The sequence below is a fragment of the Mustelus asterias genome, chromosome 29 (assembly GCF_964213995.1).
Source record: "Mustelus asterias chromosome 29, sMusAst1.hap1.1, whole genome shotgun sequence".
Lineage (NCBI taxonomy): Eukaryota > Metazoa > Chordata > Chondrichthyes > Carcharhiniformes > Triakidae > Mustelus > Mustelus asterias.
Genome location: NC_135829.1, coordinates 422,533 through 437,773, shown reverse-complemented (window position 1 = coordinate 437,773; position 15,241 = coordinate 422,533). Strand labels below are relative to the sequence as shown.

Genomic DNA, 15,241 nt, shown 5'->3' with positions numbered 1-15,241 from the left:
CTTGCTAGGCACATGGCACCACTGAGTGTCATGTTGTTAGCCCTTCATATATTTCTGGCCTTCCTGCTTTCAATGGCAGCCATCAGAGTTAGGGTAGCCATCCCAGGCTATGTTACTTATCTGATTACAAGAGGGAAATTTGAGTACATTTGTTGTATAAGGATTCTTTCATAGGATTGCATAAAAAATACAGCACAGAAATCGGCATTAAGTCCAAATGATTCATGCCAGTAGTCATACTCTATTTGAGCCTTCTTCCATCTTTCCACATCTAAATCTGTCATTGTAATCCTCCACTATCTTCTCCCCCATATGTTTGTTTGACTTCCCCTCCGAGTTCCACATGACTCTTTGGGCAAAGAAGTTTCTTCTGAATTCCTTTCTGGATTTCTTATATTGATGGCATCTAGTTATGCTCTTCACCACATGAGGAAACATTCTTTCCACATGTTTCCACATCCACTCTAAAAAAAAAACTTCCATCATTTTAAAGACATTGACCTGGCTATCCCTCAGCAGCCTTTTCAAGAGAGGAGACCCAGCCTGTTGATGCTTTCCTGTTATGCATACCGTCACACTTCTGGTATCATACTTGTAAATCTTTTCTGCACCCTTTCCAGTGTTTCCATATCCTTTTATAAGCTGACTAGAACTGCAAGTAATGTTCTTTAAGTGTGATATAAGGCAGCTTGCAATCCATTCTGCCACTTGTCTCCTGACTCAACATTCTCTGACCTTATCAATTGGCATATTAGGGGGCACCTTATTTTTTGAAAATCCAAATAAATTACATTACTCTCTCTGCTGTCTCCTCAAAAAACTCCATAAGATAAGTCAAGCACGATTTTCACAACCATCAAAAATAAACAAAGGACAAGATATCACATTTTAAGACTTTTACTGTAACAAACAACCTAAAAGGATCAAGATCAAACATTAATTAACAGGCAACTGATGCACCAAATTAAAGGAAAGATACTTTTGCATTAATTAATGAACACAGTTGAGATATATCGTACAACCCCTTTTGCTGTGCACTGCACTTTTGGCAGATGCGCAGCATTACAAGAACACTCCAAAATTAATCCCAGCTCTCCAACAGGCCACACTTTCCCTGCTGCACTAACTTGAAACTTTGTTCTTTGAAAGTTGAGTCGTTTGATCTGCCTTCCACCAGTAAGGTCCACCTTGGCAACTCCTTGTTCCTTAACTTTTGAAAAACACTTTGGTTCTATACCCTTCCTTTTGAACAGAAAATCAACTCTCAAAGCCATCCTATAAGACCATAAGACATAGGAGCCCATCAAGTCTGCTCGGCCATTCAATCATGGCTGATATTTTTCTCATCCCCATTCTCCTGCCTTTTCCTCATAACCCCTGATCCCCTTATTAATCAAGAACCTATCTATCTCTGTCTTAAAGACACTCAATGACCCGGCCTTCACAGCCTCCTGCGGCAAAGAGTTTCACAGATTCACCACTCTCTGGCTGAAGAAATTTCTCCTCATCTCTGTTTTCAAGGATCGTCCCTTTAGCCTGAGGTTGTGTCCTCTGGTTCTAGTTTTTCCTACTAGTGGAAACATCCTCTCCACATCCACTCTATCCAGGCCTCGCAGTATCCTGTAAGTTTCAATAAGATCCCCTCTCATCCTTCTAAACTCCAAAGAGTACAGACCCAAAGTCTCCAACCGTTCCTCATACGACAAGCTCTTCATTCCAGGGATCATTCTTGTGAACCTCCTCTGGACCCTTTCTGAGGCCAGCACATCCTTCCTTAGATGTGGGGCCCAAAACTGCTCTCAGTACTCCAAATGGGTTCTGACCAGAGCCTTATACAGCTTCAGAAGTACATCCCTGCTCTTGTCATAGAGGTTTACAGCATGGAAACAGGACTTTTGGCCCAACTCGTCCATGCCGCCCTTTTTGTTAAAACCCCTAAACTAATCCCAATTGCCCGCATTTGGCCCATATCCCTCCATACCCATCGTACCCATGTAACTATCTAAATGCTTTTTAAAAGATAAAATTGTACCTGCCTCTACTACTATCTCTGGCAGCTTGTTCCAGACACTCACCACCCTCTGTGTGAAAAAACTGCCCCTCTGGACACTTTTGTATCTCTCCCCTCTCACCTTAAACCTATGCCCTCTAGTTTTAGACTCCCCTACCTTTGTATTCTAGCCCTGTCGACATGAATGCTAACATTGCATTTGCCTTCCTAACTGCCGACTGAACCTGCATGTTAACCTGAAGAGAATCTTGAACAAGGACTCCCAAGTCCCTTTGTGTTTCTGATTTCCTAAGCATTTTCCCATTTAGAAAATAGTCTATGCCTCCATTCCTCCTTCCAAAGTGCACAACCTCTCACTTTTCCACATTGTATTCTATCTGCCACTTCTTTGCCCACTCTCCTAACCTGTCCAAGTCCTTCTGCAGCCCCCCTGCTTCCTCAATACTACCTGTCCCTCTACATATCTTTGTATCATCTGCAAACTTAGCAACAGTGCTTTCAGTTCCTTCTTCCAAGTCGTTAATACATATTGTGAAAGGTTGTGGTCCCAGCACCGACCCCTGAGGTACACCACTCGTATGCCATCCTGAAAAAGACCCCTTTATCCCCACTCTCTGCCTTCTGCCAGTCAGCCAATCCTCTATCCATGCCAGGCTGTTACCCTTAACACCATGGGCTCTTAACTTATTTAACAGTCTCCTATGCGGCACTCTGTCAAAGGCCTTTTGGAAATCTAAATAAAATCTGGTTCTCCTTTATCTAACTTCCTTGTTACCTCCTCAGAAAACTCTAACAGATTTGTCAGACATGACCTCCCCTTGACGAAGCCGTGCTGACCCAGTCCTATTTTATCATGCATTTCCAAGTACTCCGCGATCTCATCTTTAATAATGGATTCTAAAATCTTGCCAATGACTGAATTCAGGCTAAGTGGTCTATAATTTCCCATCTGCTGCCTCCCTCCCTTCTTAAACAGCGGTGTTACATTAGCTACTTTCCAGTCCTCTGGGACCCTCCCTTCCTCAAGTGATTCCTGAAAGATCACCAGCAATGTCTCCACAATTTCCTCAGCTATCTCTTTTAGAACCCTGGGGCGTAGTCCATCCGGTCCAGGTGGTTTCTCCACCTTCAGACCTTTCAGTTTCCCCAGAGCCTTCTCCTTCGTGATGGCCACTACACTCACCTGTGCCCCTGATTCTCCTGGAGCTCTGGCATCCCACTTGTGTCTTCCACCGTGAAGACTGATGCAAAGTAACTGTCCTACTTCTCCGAGCAGAAGCTGTTTTGTTCCTCGACACAGCAGTAGTTCTTTTTCTCTCTTCTTACAATCAGAGGTCCCTTTACTGTGAGCTATTTGGCAGCATGCCTCACAGCGCCAGGAACCTGGGTTTGATTCCCGGCTTGAGTTACTGTCTGTGTGGAGTTTGCATGAGTTTCCTCCAGATGCTCCGATTTCCTCCCACAGTCCGAAGGATGTGCTGGTTAGGTGCATTGGCCGTGCTAAATTCCCCCTCAGTCTACCCGAACAGGTGCTGGAGTGTGGCGACTAGGAGATTTTCACAGTAACTTTATTGCAGTGTTAAATTAAGCCTACTTGTGACACTAATAAATAAACTTAAACTTTATTGTGGAAAGGTGTGGAAACTGAAACTTGCTATTTCACTGAGCTTTTGTTTGAATTTCTTATTGCCATGGCAACCAGATTACATGGGCCTGTCTCCAAGTGGAGGTGTTTGTATGACCTCATCATCCCCTTTTTCAAAAAACAAGACGTATTAAAACATAACTGTCTTGGAAAGTCCATTGCTTGTAACATGGTGCACTCCTTTCCTGTTTGTGTACTTAATTGTTGGTGGGGTACCCTAGGTGACCAACACTGTCAGGAAAACTCAGACAATACAAGACTCACAACGCCAGTGTTTCTAAACTAAAGACATAACTTTGTTTAGCTTTATTTGCTATTTGCTATTTTCAAGAAGGGGAATAGGGATAGCCCAGGAAATTACCGACCGGTGAGTCTAACCTCAGTGGTTGGTAAGCTGATGGAGAAGATCCTGAGGGACAAGATTTATGAGCATTTAGAGAGGTTTAGTATGCTCAAGAATACTCAGCATAGCTTTGTCAAAGGCAGATCGTGCCTTACGAGCCTGGTGGAGTTCTTCGAAAATGTGACTAAACACATTGACGAAGGGAAAGCGGTAGATGTGGTTTATATGGATTTTAGCAAGGCGTTCGATAAGGTCCCCCATGCAAGGCATCTCGAAAAAGTGAGAGGGCATGGGATCCAAGGGGCTGCTGCCCTGTGGATCCAGAACTGGCTTGCCCAAAGGAGGCAGAGAGTGTGTATAGATGGGTCTTTTTCTAAATGGAGGTCGGTCACCAGTGGTGTGCCCCAGGGATCTGTTCTGGGACCCTTGCTGTTTGTCATTTTCATAAATGACCTGGATGAGGAAGTGGAGAGATGGGTTGGTAAGTTTGCCGACGACACGAAGGTTGGTGGGGTTGTGGATAGTCTGGAGGGATGTCAGAAGTTACAGAGGGACATAGATAGGATGCAAGACTGGGCGGACAAGTGGCAGATGGACTTCAACCCAGATAAATGCGTAGTGGTCCATTTTGGCAGGTCAAATGGGATGAAGGAATACAATATAAAGGGAAAGACTCTTAGTACTGTGGAGGATCAGAAGGACCTTGGGGTCCAGGTCCATAGGACTCTAAAATCGGCCCCGCAGGTGGAGGAGGTGGTTAAGAAGGCGTACGGTGTGCTGGCCTTTATCAATCGAGGGATTGAGTTTAGGAGTCCGGGAATAATGATGCAGCTATATAAGACCCTCGTCAGACCCCACTTGGAGTACTGTGCTCAGTTCTGGTCGCCTCATTACAGGAAGGATGTGGAAAAGATTGAAAGGGTGTTGCCTGGATTGAGTGGCATGCCTTATGAGGATAGGCTGAGGGAGCTCGGTCTTTTCTCCTTGGAGAGACGTAGGATGAGAGGAGACCTAATAGAGGTATATAAGATGTTGAGAGGCATAGATCGGGTGGACTCTCAGAGGCTTTTTCCCAGGGTGGAAATGGCTGCTACGAGAGGACACAGGTTTATGGTGCTGGGGGGTAGGTACAGGGGAAATGTTAGGGGGAAGTTTTTCACACAGAGGGTGGTGGGCGAGTGGAATCGGCTGCCGTCAGTGGTGGTGGAGGCAAACTCAATAGGGTCTTTTAAGAGACTCCTGGATGCGTACATGGGACTTAATAGGATGGAGGGTTATAGGTAGGCCTAAAAGGTAGGGATATGTTCGGCACAACTTGTGGGGCCGAAGGGCCTGTTTTGTGCTGTAGTTTTCTATGTTTCTATGAGATCATCAGAGAGTTCAAGTCAGCTCTCAGATGGAGCAGCTGAACCACTCCGAATAGATCTGACCGTTACAATTCTAAACAGATTAATTATAGATTTTCTTATAATTCTTTCCCACCCTACATTCACTCAAAATCAATCATCTTTAATATACACATGACAATAATAATCCCTGTCATGCACCTCAGCCAATTGTATTTCATCATCCAGCATAATGATATCTCATTCATCCATTAAATGCAGACGCTAACTACCATCTTGGCTAAAGTCACTTCCCCATTGCCAGGTTACCGTAGATGCTCACTATAGGGGTCAAAGTGACTATTCCCATCGGATCATTGCCAAACTGGGTAGGCACGTGATCCCCCGTCCGGGCATGCTTCCATCTTGAGTCTGGACAATGAATATGCCAATTCATGAAGTTACAATATGTGTTCTCGCATAAGAAACTTTCTGATATGAATTTTGCTAACTGTAGGGTTCCCAGGGTTTTGGTCCTAAACTATTCATCTTTCCCATCACACTTTGCGGTCACTTGCCTTTGGCTAAAGTGAACAATGATTCATACAATACTTAAAATACATTTAAAATATCAGCAGATGTGTTTTAAATCATAATTACTTGTTTAAGTATCTTATTGCATTCATGTGTGTAAACTATTCTCTTGTTAGCTTATAATCTTGTTTTGAGAATAATTTAACTCTTAGCTGGTAGTTCTGTCAGTGCCTTAATGTCTACTACCTAAAAACCTTTCTGGTTAGAAATTCGCCACATCATTAATGTATGCCTTTTTGCCGAATCCTCAGTTGCTCCCTGGGGTCTTTATTCATCCATGGAGTCTCACTAGTGTTTATTTTATTTTTTTCTTTGGGGCATTCTGAATAACACCACTGAAAATGTTCAGCATTGTTGTTTGCCAATATTATTGCCTCTTTTGTTTTCCCTACTTCTCGTCTCAACCTCTCATAACCAGCTTTTCTCCAATCTATAAACTTGGGGTGAATTGAGGGCTGTGCATTGCTCTCTCCTCCTAACCCCAGCCTGCTCCTCAAGAAAGGAAAGTTCCACCCTTCAGAGCTGCATCCAATCTGATTGACTGACAGCTGAGTTGTCCTGGCAGACATGGTGTGGAGATGCCGGCGTTGGACTGGGGTAAACACAGTAAGAAGTTTAACAACACCAGGTTAAAGTCCAACAGGTTTATTTGGTAGCAAAAGTGTGGCTTCTGCTACCAAATAAACCTGTTGGATTTAACCTGGTGTTGTTAAACTTCTTATTGTTCTGGCAGAGCCAGAACACAGTAGGTCTGGGAGGGGGTGCACAAAGTGGAGATATGATTTTGGGGAGCGGGCGCCCTCAATGGGCTCAGGCTCTCCCTGCTCCCCCCGCCTAACCCGAACCCTAACCCCCTCCCCCTCCAACTTATTAAGGCTGCTAAAACTGACCACATATTAGCCAGTTAAGCGCCTCAATATGCCTAAGGGTGGAGGGGTGGGTGTGAATGGCTGGCTGATGTCTTACCCATCCAGCTTAATATGGGGGATGGGTCAGAAGGCAGTGGGCTAGTTATCAATTTTATTTTATGTACCCTCTCGCTTGCAAATATGCTAGTGGGAGACTGTAAAATTCCCCCTTCATTTTCGTCATAGTTATGCCCTTCTCTATCATAATTTACTACAATTATGGTTACTGTTGCCTGGATGTTTTCCTACTTTTACTTCTTTTATCTGTCCTCTATTTATAGATCGAATAACACATCTTTCCTTGTTGAACATTTTACATATTGAGTTAGAAAGTTGTCCTGTTCACATTGTAGGAATTCCATTCCCTTATCTGCTTTACCTCCCTCCCCTGTACAATTAATATCAGGATAGATTGAATCCCTCTAATTATTTTTCAATTTTTTACTCAATTCCCTAATTTGTCTGCATATTTTTCCCCCCAACTCCCTTCCAATATTATGTGGTCTGTAGATAACACCTATCTGTGTGATGGATCCCTTATTACCTTTTATTGCTAACTAAAACTATTAACTTTCATTGGATTCTGTTTCTGTTTTGCTGAGAGATGTGTCCCTTTTTTCTACTGCCATATGTTATCCGTATACCTCCCCTTTCCCCCCCTCTATCGTTTCTAAATATGTTATATCCTGTAATAGAGTCACAGAGGGTTACAGCATGGAAACAGGCCCTTCGGCCCAACTTGTCCATGCTGCCCTTTTTTAAACAAAACCCGAAGCTAATCCCAATTGCCCACATTTGGCCCATATCCCTCTATACCATCGTACCCATGTAACTGTCTAAATGCTTTTTAAAAGACAAAATTGTACCCGCCTCTACTACTACCTGTGGCAGCTTGTTCCAGACACTCACCACCCTCTCTGTGAAAAAATTGCTCCTCTGGACACTTTTGTATCTCTCCCCTCTCACCTTAAATGTTCCAGTCATGATTTTTCGAGAGCTATGTCTCAGTAAGCCTAACAATGGTTCCTCCGAACGCACAGTTGCCTCTTGCTCCCCTGTTTTATTATGGACACTGTACACTGCTGTACAGACATCTTAACTAATTTTAATAGGATTCCCTCTCACTTTATTTTTAACAATTTTTAAAGACTGATTCTATCACTATTCATTCCCTCGCCATCAGTCTCCTCTCTTCATTATTTTCTGTACTCTCCTCTATTTTGTTTAAATTTAGATCTCCTGTGTTTCTTGTCAGTCCCTCTCCAGACCTCCTTACAAGTTTGAAGCCTTAGCCAGCTTTCCGCTAGGACATGGATCCCATCGTGGTTCAGGTGGACCCATCCCATTGGTACAGCTTCTTCCTTTTCAGAACTGGTGACAGGGTCCTGTGAAAAGTAGCCCTTCTTTCCCACCCTTTAGCTACTGTTAATTCTCCTGATCTATTGGATTTTCCATCGTGTATATATTAAACTTTTAGTTTGTCATATTCAGTTTATGCTTAATGTTAGTTAATAACCCTAATTGAGATGCTGACAGCTCATTAATCTTGGGATTAATGTCAGAAGTTGTCACCTTTTTAGTCTTCAGGAAAGCAGGAAATAATGGTTACTGTGCTTTTTATTTGATTTACTACTTTTAGTTTAATTTAACAAATTGTGCTATTCCTCCATGTTGAACTTGTCTGTGGGATGTGATAGTTTGCTCGATATATTTCTGATTCCATTGTAGCCTGGAATCTTTCGGTTTCTTTGTCCCCACTCTGAACTCAGAATCTCCTTGGGCCTCCTGGCTGATCCTAGTGTAAACTGTTTGCCAACTGTGATGTTAAAAGGCGATCAGCAAACCAGGGACTTAACACCAGCGGGAATTGGTGCTTTAGCAGAACGGGTGAAAAGCTCAAAATAAAGACTGCTTAAAAAGATACATGCCGTTTATATTTTCTTAAGTGCCCTTGGACAAATCATTACCACATTTTGTTTCTGTTGTGCTTCAGAATCAAGAACATTTCTAATCTGGAAAGTCTCACTGATCTTGATGTACTGGATCTGCATGCAAACCAGGTATGGTACAGATATCATTATTCAACAATAACTTCTGTTTTTTATGGCATGTATAATGTAATAAAAAGCCCCGAGGCACTTTGCAGAAACACTATTAAAAAAATAACAAGCTACATAAGGAGATATTAGGTCAGATGACCAAAGTAATAGGTTTTAAGAAGTGTCTTAACAGAGGAGAGCGAAGTAAAGTGACATAGGAAAGAAACTCCAGAGCTTAGGTCGTAGGCAGCTGAAGGCACTGCCACCAGTGGTGGAGTGATTGAAATGGGGGATACCTGCACTCGGTGAGTGCAGAAACCTTGGAGAATTTTGGGGCTGAAGATATTGCTGAGCTTGGGAAGTGCAAGGATATGGAAGGATCATGCCATCAAACTTTAATAACATGCTTGACGTTGCTCCTATCTCACCCAACTGCCACTGAAACCTGGATGGCGCAGCCTTCCACCTGCCACTCATCCAAATATTCTTCTGCCCACATCTTATTACTCACCAAACACGTTTGCTCTGAACTTTTGACCTTTATGATCCATTGTGACTCCAACACCTCAAATGTAAATTTCTGGAAGGGCGATCCACTACAGGAGACACAAGCGAGAGGCCGTGTAGCAGGCTTCTTGCTGGGCGCCACGGCATCTGCGAGTCTCCGGCCACCGGATTTCCAGCGCTGTCAGCTCCATGCCAGAAATTGGCGCGGAGCTGAATGAGCGATGGAAATGAGGATTACTTGGGGTTTTATTTTGTTAAGTTTGAGGATTAGCATGTAATTAGCGTGCCCGAGACTGAAGTCTCCAGGCCCATTAGCCTCCATCCACCCCCCCACCCCCCTGCCAGTGGGGTTTACAATAGCTCCCCACTTACAGGGAGGTGATGGCTGGACCTCGCTGGAGGTCGTGGGTAAGTGGGGGGTGCCACCTGGGCATTATCAGCTAAGCAGTGCCAGCCTGGCCCCCTGGCACTGCCCAAGGGGCAAAGTGGCATTGCCAATGCGGCACCTTGGCACTGCCCACCGGGCATCGGGCAATGCCAAGAAGGCAGGGCCTAATGGGGGTGGGGCCTTGGGGGGAGATGGGTGGGGGTGGTCCTGCTGCCACTCTGCACTCGACAGTGACAGAGGGAGAGAGGCCAGCGATCGTGGCTGGCCATTGGGGTGGGTGGGGCGGGGGCGGATGGGGAGGTGGGTTTGGGGTTGCGGGGCGAGGGTCGGGATCGGGGGGGGGAGGAGTTGGGGTTGCTGGGGGGGTAGAAGGGGAGTGGATCGGAAGATTGGGACTGCCAGGGAGTTGGGGGGGACAGACGGATTGATGACAGATGGGTGCATGCGCAGTGGCCCACTCAGCGCAATGCTGCTGGCCTCTCCAGCGGGAATAAGCCCCGCCCCCGGTTTTTAATGATATTCATACTGGTGCACTCTGCAGTGCACAGAGTGTAGGAGATTCATTTTTTCAGTGGGAGTTACTCCAGTTTTTATGTGAATTCGACACTTAGAATTTTTAAATCTTGTAATGGCCTCCTTGTATCTGTAACCTTCTCCAGTGTTAATCTGCCTGCAGAACTCTGTGTGCACCTTTTACAATTGGTATCTTTGCCTTCAATTGTTTGAACACCACATTAGAGTCCCCTTCTTGATTCTTTACATTTCTACACTCCTTTTGATATCCTCCTTGAAACCCATCTCATTGGTCACTCTCTTGTTTCCTCTCTCTTCATTTGGTTCTGTGTGCCTTTTTTCATTACATCTTTGTGAAGTGCCCTGTGAAGTGTCTTTATTAAAGATGCTGTATAATTACAAGTTGTTGCTACTGCTGTGGTGGTGGTGTTTGAACATTCTGAAAGATTACTCTATTGAAACTTTTGTATTTAGCCATAAAAGTAAAATAAATGATGTGTAGAACAATTGACAAAGATTTTTTATAAAATTGCGCAGATTATTGCTATGCTATGCCAGTGACTGATAGTTGTTTTAACATTAGAGAGGGCAGAGCTTAGCTTAGAGGAATGACCTAATAGAGGTTTACAAGATTATGAGTGGCATGGACAGAGTGGATAATTAGATGGCTTTTCCTCGGGTAGAAAAGTCAAGTCCTAGGTTTAAGGTGCGTGGGGAAAAGTTTAGAGGAGATGTGCGAGGCAAGTTTTTTACACAGAGGGTGGTGAATGTCTGCAACGTGCTGCCCGGGGAGGGGGTGGGAGCAGGTACGATGGCGGCATTTAAGGGGCAACTAGACGAATACACGAATAGGATGGGAATGGAAGGATACGGACTTTGTAAGTGCATACAGTTTTAGTTTAGGCAGGCATGATGGTCGGTGCAAGCTTGGAGGGCTGAAGGGCCTGTTCCTGTGCTGTACTTTTTTGTTCTTTGTTCTTTAATGGTGCAACAGCATTATCAGGCTGTTTTTCTCTTCTAGAAACTAAATTTTAAATAAACATGTCACTAAACTGAGGTTAGATTAGCTTATAGATTGTAACTTCTTGCTGCTGAAAATATCTGATGTGGTTTAGAATATTCAGACTTTTAAAGTCGGTGTCATGGGCTCTGTCATCGGAACAGTTTTTTGTTGCTACTTGTCTTAGAAAGCAAACATTGTGCGGTGATGACCCACTCTGTAAGCATTGCTCTTCAAACTTCTTGCTTCCTATTGGCAGATGAGGAAATTCAGGCTAATTACCAAATGTTCCCATATTATAGAAAGAATTTTAAATTTTCCTTGTCCTTCTGAATCAGCAAATCTAATAATAGAGAGTAAAAATTTGGTAATGCAAATTGCATTTCCTGCTCCAAGTTTGCTTACAGACCATAAATGTTCATAGAATCCCTACAGTACAGAAGGAGATAATTCGGCCCATCGAGTCTGTACCAACCACAATCCCACCCCTCACATTTATCCTGCTGATCCCCCTAACATTACGGTCAATTTAGCATGGCTAATCCACCTTTGGACTGTATTGAGAGAAATTGGATCCAATACTCTTTCTTTCAAATACTAAATACAACACATCACCCAAACTATATATTTAATTCTACAGCTGCAATATATGCATGTAAAATTCATACTTGGGGTTTTATTTTGTTAATTTTGAAAAACATTCATGGAAAACATCTTAGAAAAAGGAATGAATGCCATAAAATGAAAACTTGTGTGATATTTTTCTGATTGAAGTCAAGTAGAATGTAGCTGGTCTTTCCAGATGTTCATTGTTCCATAAGGGTATTGGGAGCCTCAAGCATTTTGGCAGTTCTTACGCATTGGACTGTTATTTTAGGAGTCTGGCTCAAAGTCAGAAAATGTTTAAGCAGCTGTCGTGAGGTTTGAAAAAAATTTATTAGGGTATGTTTCAGTTCAGTATACTAAATGATGGAAGTAATGCAGTGCAAGAAATTAATCATTTTGACATTTACACTCTGCTGACACAATTAGGTTTACCTTCCGAGGTTGCAGAACTGATAATTCATGAAAGGAGGTGCCTTTTGAGGAAGGAGGTATTGCAGTGTCTGGTTCTGGAGAATGATGTGGATCAAGTGGATCAAACATCAGTAGGGAAACTTTTAGGAGACAGTAACCATAATTTCATACGGTTTAGATTGGTTGGTGGAAAACAACAAGCACAATCTAGAATAAAAATAATAAATTTGGGAGGTAAAATTTCATTGCGGTGAGAACAGATCTGTCCCAGGCAAATTGGAATTGTAGTTTAGCCGGCAAAAATAACTGAACATGGGCTGCCTTTAAACGAGGGAGATTCCCATGACGGGAAAGGTAGAACAAACAGTGGATGGCAAAGAGACATTGAGAGCAATATGAAACAGAAAATATTGCCAATGGCAGTTACCAAGTTGATGATACAAATGAGAACCAGGCTGATGTAGGAAGTTCAGAGGGGAATTGAAAAAGTAGAACGAAGAAGCAAAGAGAGAGTAAGAAAAGAAACTGACAGCTAATATAAAAGGAATCCAATAATCTTTTATCGGCACATATACTGGTAAAAGGGTGGTAAAAAGAGGAGTGGGGCTGAGACCAAAAAGGGGTTAGCACACAGGCAGAAAACATGATTGAGGTATTAAACAAGTACTTAAATCTCTCTTTATCAAGTTAGACGATGCTGTCAAAGTCAAAATAAAAGAAAAGGCAGTTGAGACAGTGAATTGCCTAAAATGTAATAAAGAGGAGATATTAGAAAGAAAGGCTGGCAGCACGTGAAGTTGATAACTCAACAAGACTGGATAGGATGTGTCCAAGAATGCTGAGGGAAGAATGAAATTGTGGAGGTACTGGTCATAACCTTCCATTCTTCCCGACATGCAGGGAGTTGTCGGAGGACTAGCTAACATTGATTTGTTCAAGTGGAATTTAACAAATTTGATCTGTGTTTTTTGAAGTAACGGAGGGAGTTGATGAGGTTAGTGCAGTTGGTGTCATGTATCTGACTTATAAATGACATTGATGAATTATCATATCATAGACTTGTCAGCGGAGTTGAAGCCCATGGAACAAAAGGGACAGTGGAAGCATGGATATATGACAGGAAGGTGATAGTAGTGTAGTGGAAAACGGAGGAAGATATATATTGAGGTTCCCAGGAATCAGTATTAGAACAACTGCTCTTCTTTAATGACCTAGGCTTGGATGTACTGGACACAATTTCAGCATTTGGAGATGAAGCAAAAGTTGGAAATGTTGTGAATTGTGTGGTTGATGGTCTGACTTCAAGAAGATATAGGCAGGTTTGTATCATAAAATGGCTGAAGTGTGGTAGATGAAATTTAATTCAGAGGAGTGTGAAATGTCATGTTTAATAGGAAAAATGAGGAGAGGCAATATAAGGTAGAGAATATAATTCAGAATGAGGTGCAGGAGCAGGGAGACCTGGAGGTATATGTGCACAAGTCATTGAAGGCAGGCTGTTAATAAAGTAAACAGATATCTGGACTTTATAAATAGAGGCATAGAGTGCAAAGGAAAGAAATTATGATGAACCTGTATAAAGCACTGATTCAGCCTAAAATATATTTAATATTTAAAGAATGAAAGCACTTGAACTTAAAAACAGAAAATGCTGGAAACACTCAGCAGGTTTGACAGCAGCAATGGAGTGAGAAACAGAGCTAACAGATAGAGTTTTACTGGCCCGCCCGCCATGGGAATTGGAGCAGGCAAGGGTTGGACCACGTGAAGGTCCGTTGACCTTGGGAGGGATTTTATGGTTTCGGAACGAGCGAGGCTGTAAAATCCTGCCCAATGTTTCAAGTCTATGACCTTTCATCAGAACAATGACAAGTTAGAAATGTAGAAGGCTTTGAGCAAGCAAAAGGCATCAATCAGTGTGGGAAGAAATACACGAGGGATGGTCTTTGATAGAATGGAGGGCAGGCTAAATCAAGTGACATGGTTTCATCGTACAAAACCACGAGGAATGGTCATGAGACAAGTAAAGAAAGAAAAAATGCGTCTAGGTGTGAATGGCAGGACAGCAACCACTTGAATGCAAAGTAAAAGCATTCAGAAAGAAATGAGAGAAAAAAAACCAAACCAGCAAAAAAAGGAAAAACAAAAAAGGGGGGACAGAGGTTATGATCTAAAATTGTTCAATTCCATGTTGACTTCAGAAGGCTGTAAATTGAGAAATAAGGTGCTGTCTCTTGAGCTTGCTTTGATCTCTGTTGGAACACTGGAGAGTGAGAGCAGGGTGGAGAATTGGAATGTTAAGCAAAGTAAGCTCAGGATCATGCCTGTGAATTGAATGGACATGTTCTGCAAAGTGACCACCCAGTTTGCATTTAGTATTCTTAGTGTGGAGAGGACTATATCATGAGTTGTGAATACAGTATACTCAATTGAAAGAAGTACTGTAAATCACTGTTTCACTTGGAAGGAGTGTTTGGGACTTTGGATGGTGGGAAAGTAAAAGGGCAGGTGTTCCATCCCCTGCACTTGCATGTAAAGATACCAAAGGAAAGAGGTGGGGTTTGAGAATCACTGAGGAGTGGTTTTGTAAGAGGGAGGTCGTGCCTTACAAATTTGGTGGAGTTTTTTGAGGAAGTGACAAAAACGGTTGATGAAGGAAGGGCCGTGGATGTCGTCTATATGGATTTCAGTAAGGCATTTGACAAAGTCCCACATGGCAGGTTGGTTAAGAAGGTTAAGGCTCATGGGATACAAGGAGAAGTGGCTAGATGGGTGGAGAACTGGCTTGGCCATAGGATACAGAGGGTAACAGTCGAAGGGTCTTTTTCCGGCTGGAGGTCTGTGACCAGTGGTGTTCCGCAGGGCTCTGTACTGGGACCTTTGCTATTTGTGATATATATAAATGATTTGGAAGAAGGTATAACTGGTGTAATCAGCAAGTTTGCGGATGA

The 15,241-nt window shown here is 43.0% G+C and overlaps 1 protein-coding gene across 4 annotated transcripts in view; it reads left to right on the top strand.

Annotated features, from left to right (window-relative positions):
• lrrc49 (leucine rich repeat containing 49) overlaps positions 1 to 15,241 on the top strand; it is a 240,418-nt gene that overhangs the window by 76,751 nt on the left and 148,426 nt on the right. For all 4 annotated transcript variants that reach the window (XM_078199863.1, XM_078199861.1, XM_078199862.1 and 1 more), the window contains one exon: positions 8,820 to 8,886. In XM_078199863.1, coding sequence (XP_078055989.1) covers positions 8,820 to 8,886 — 67 coding nt within the window. The remainder of the gene's footprint in view (positions 1 to 8,819; positions 8,887 to 15,241) is intronic.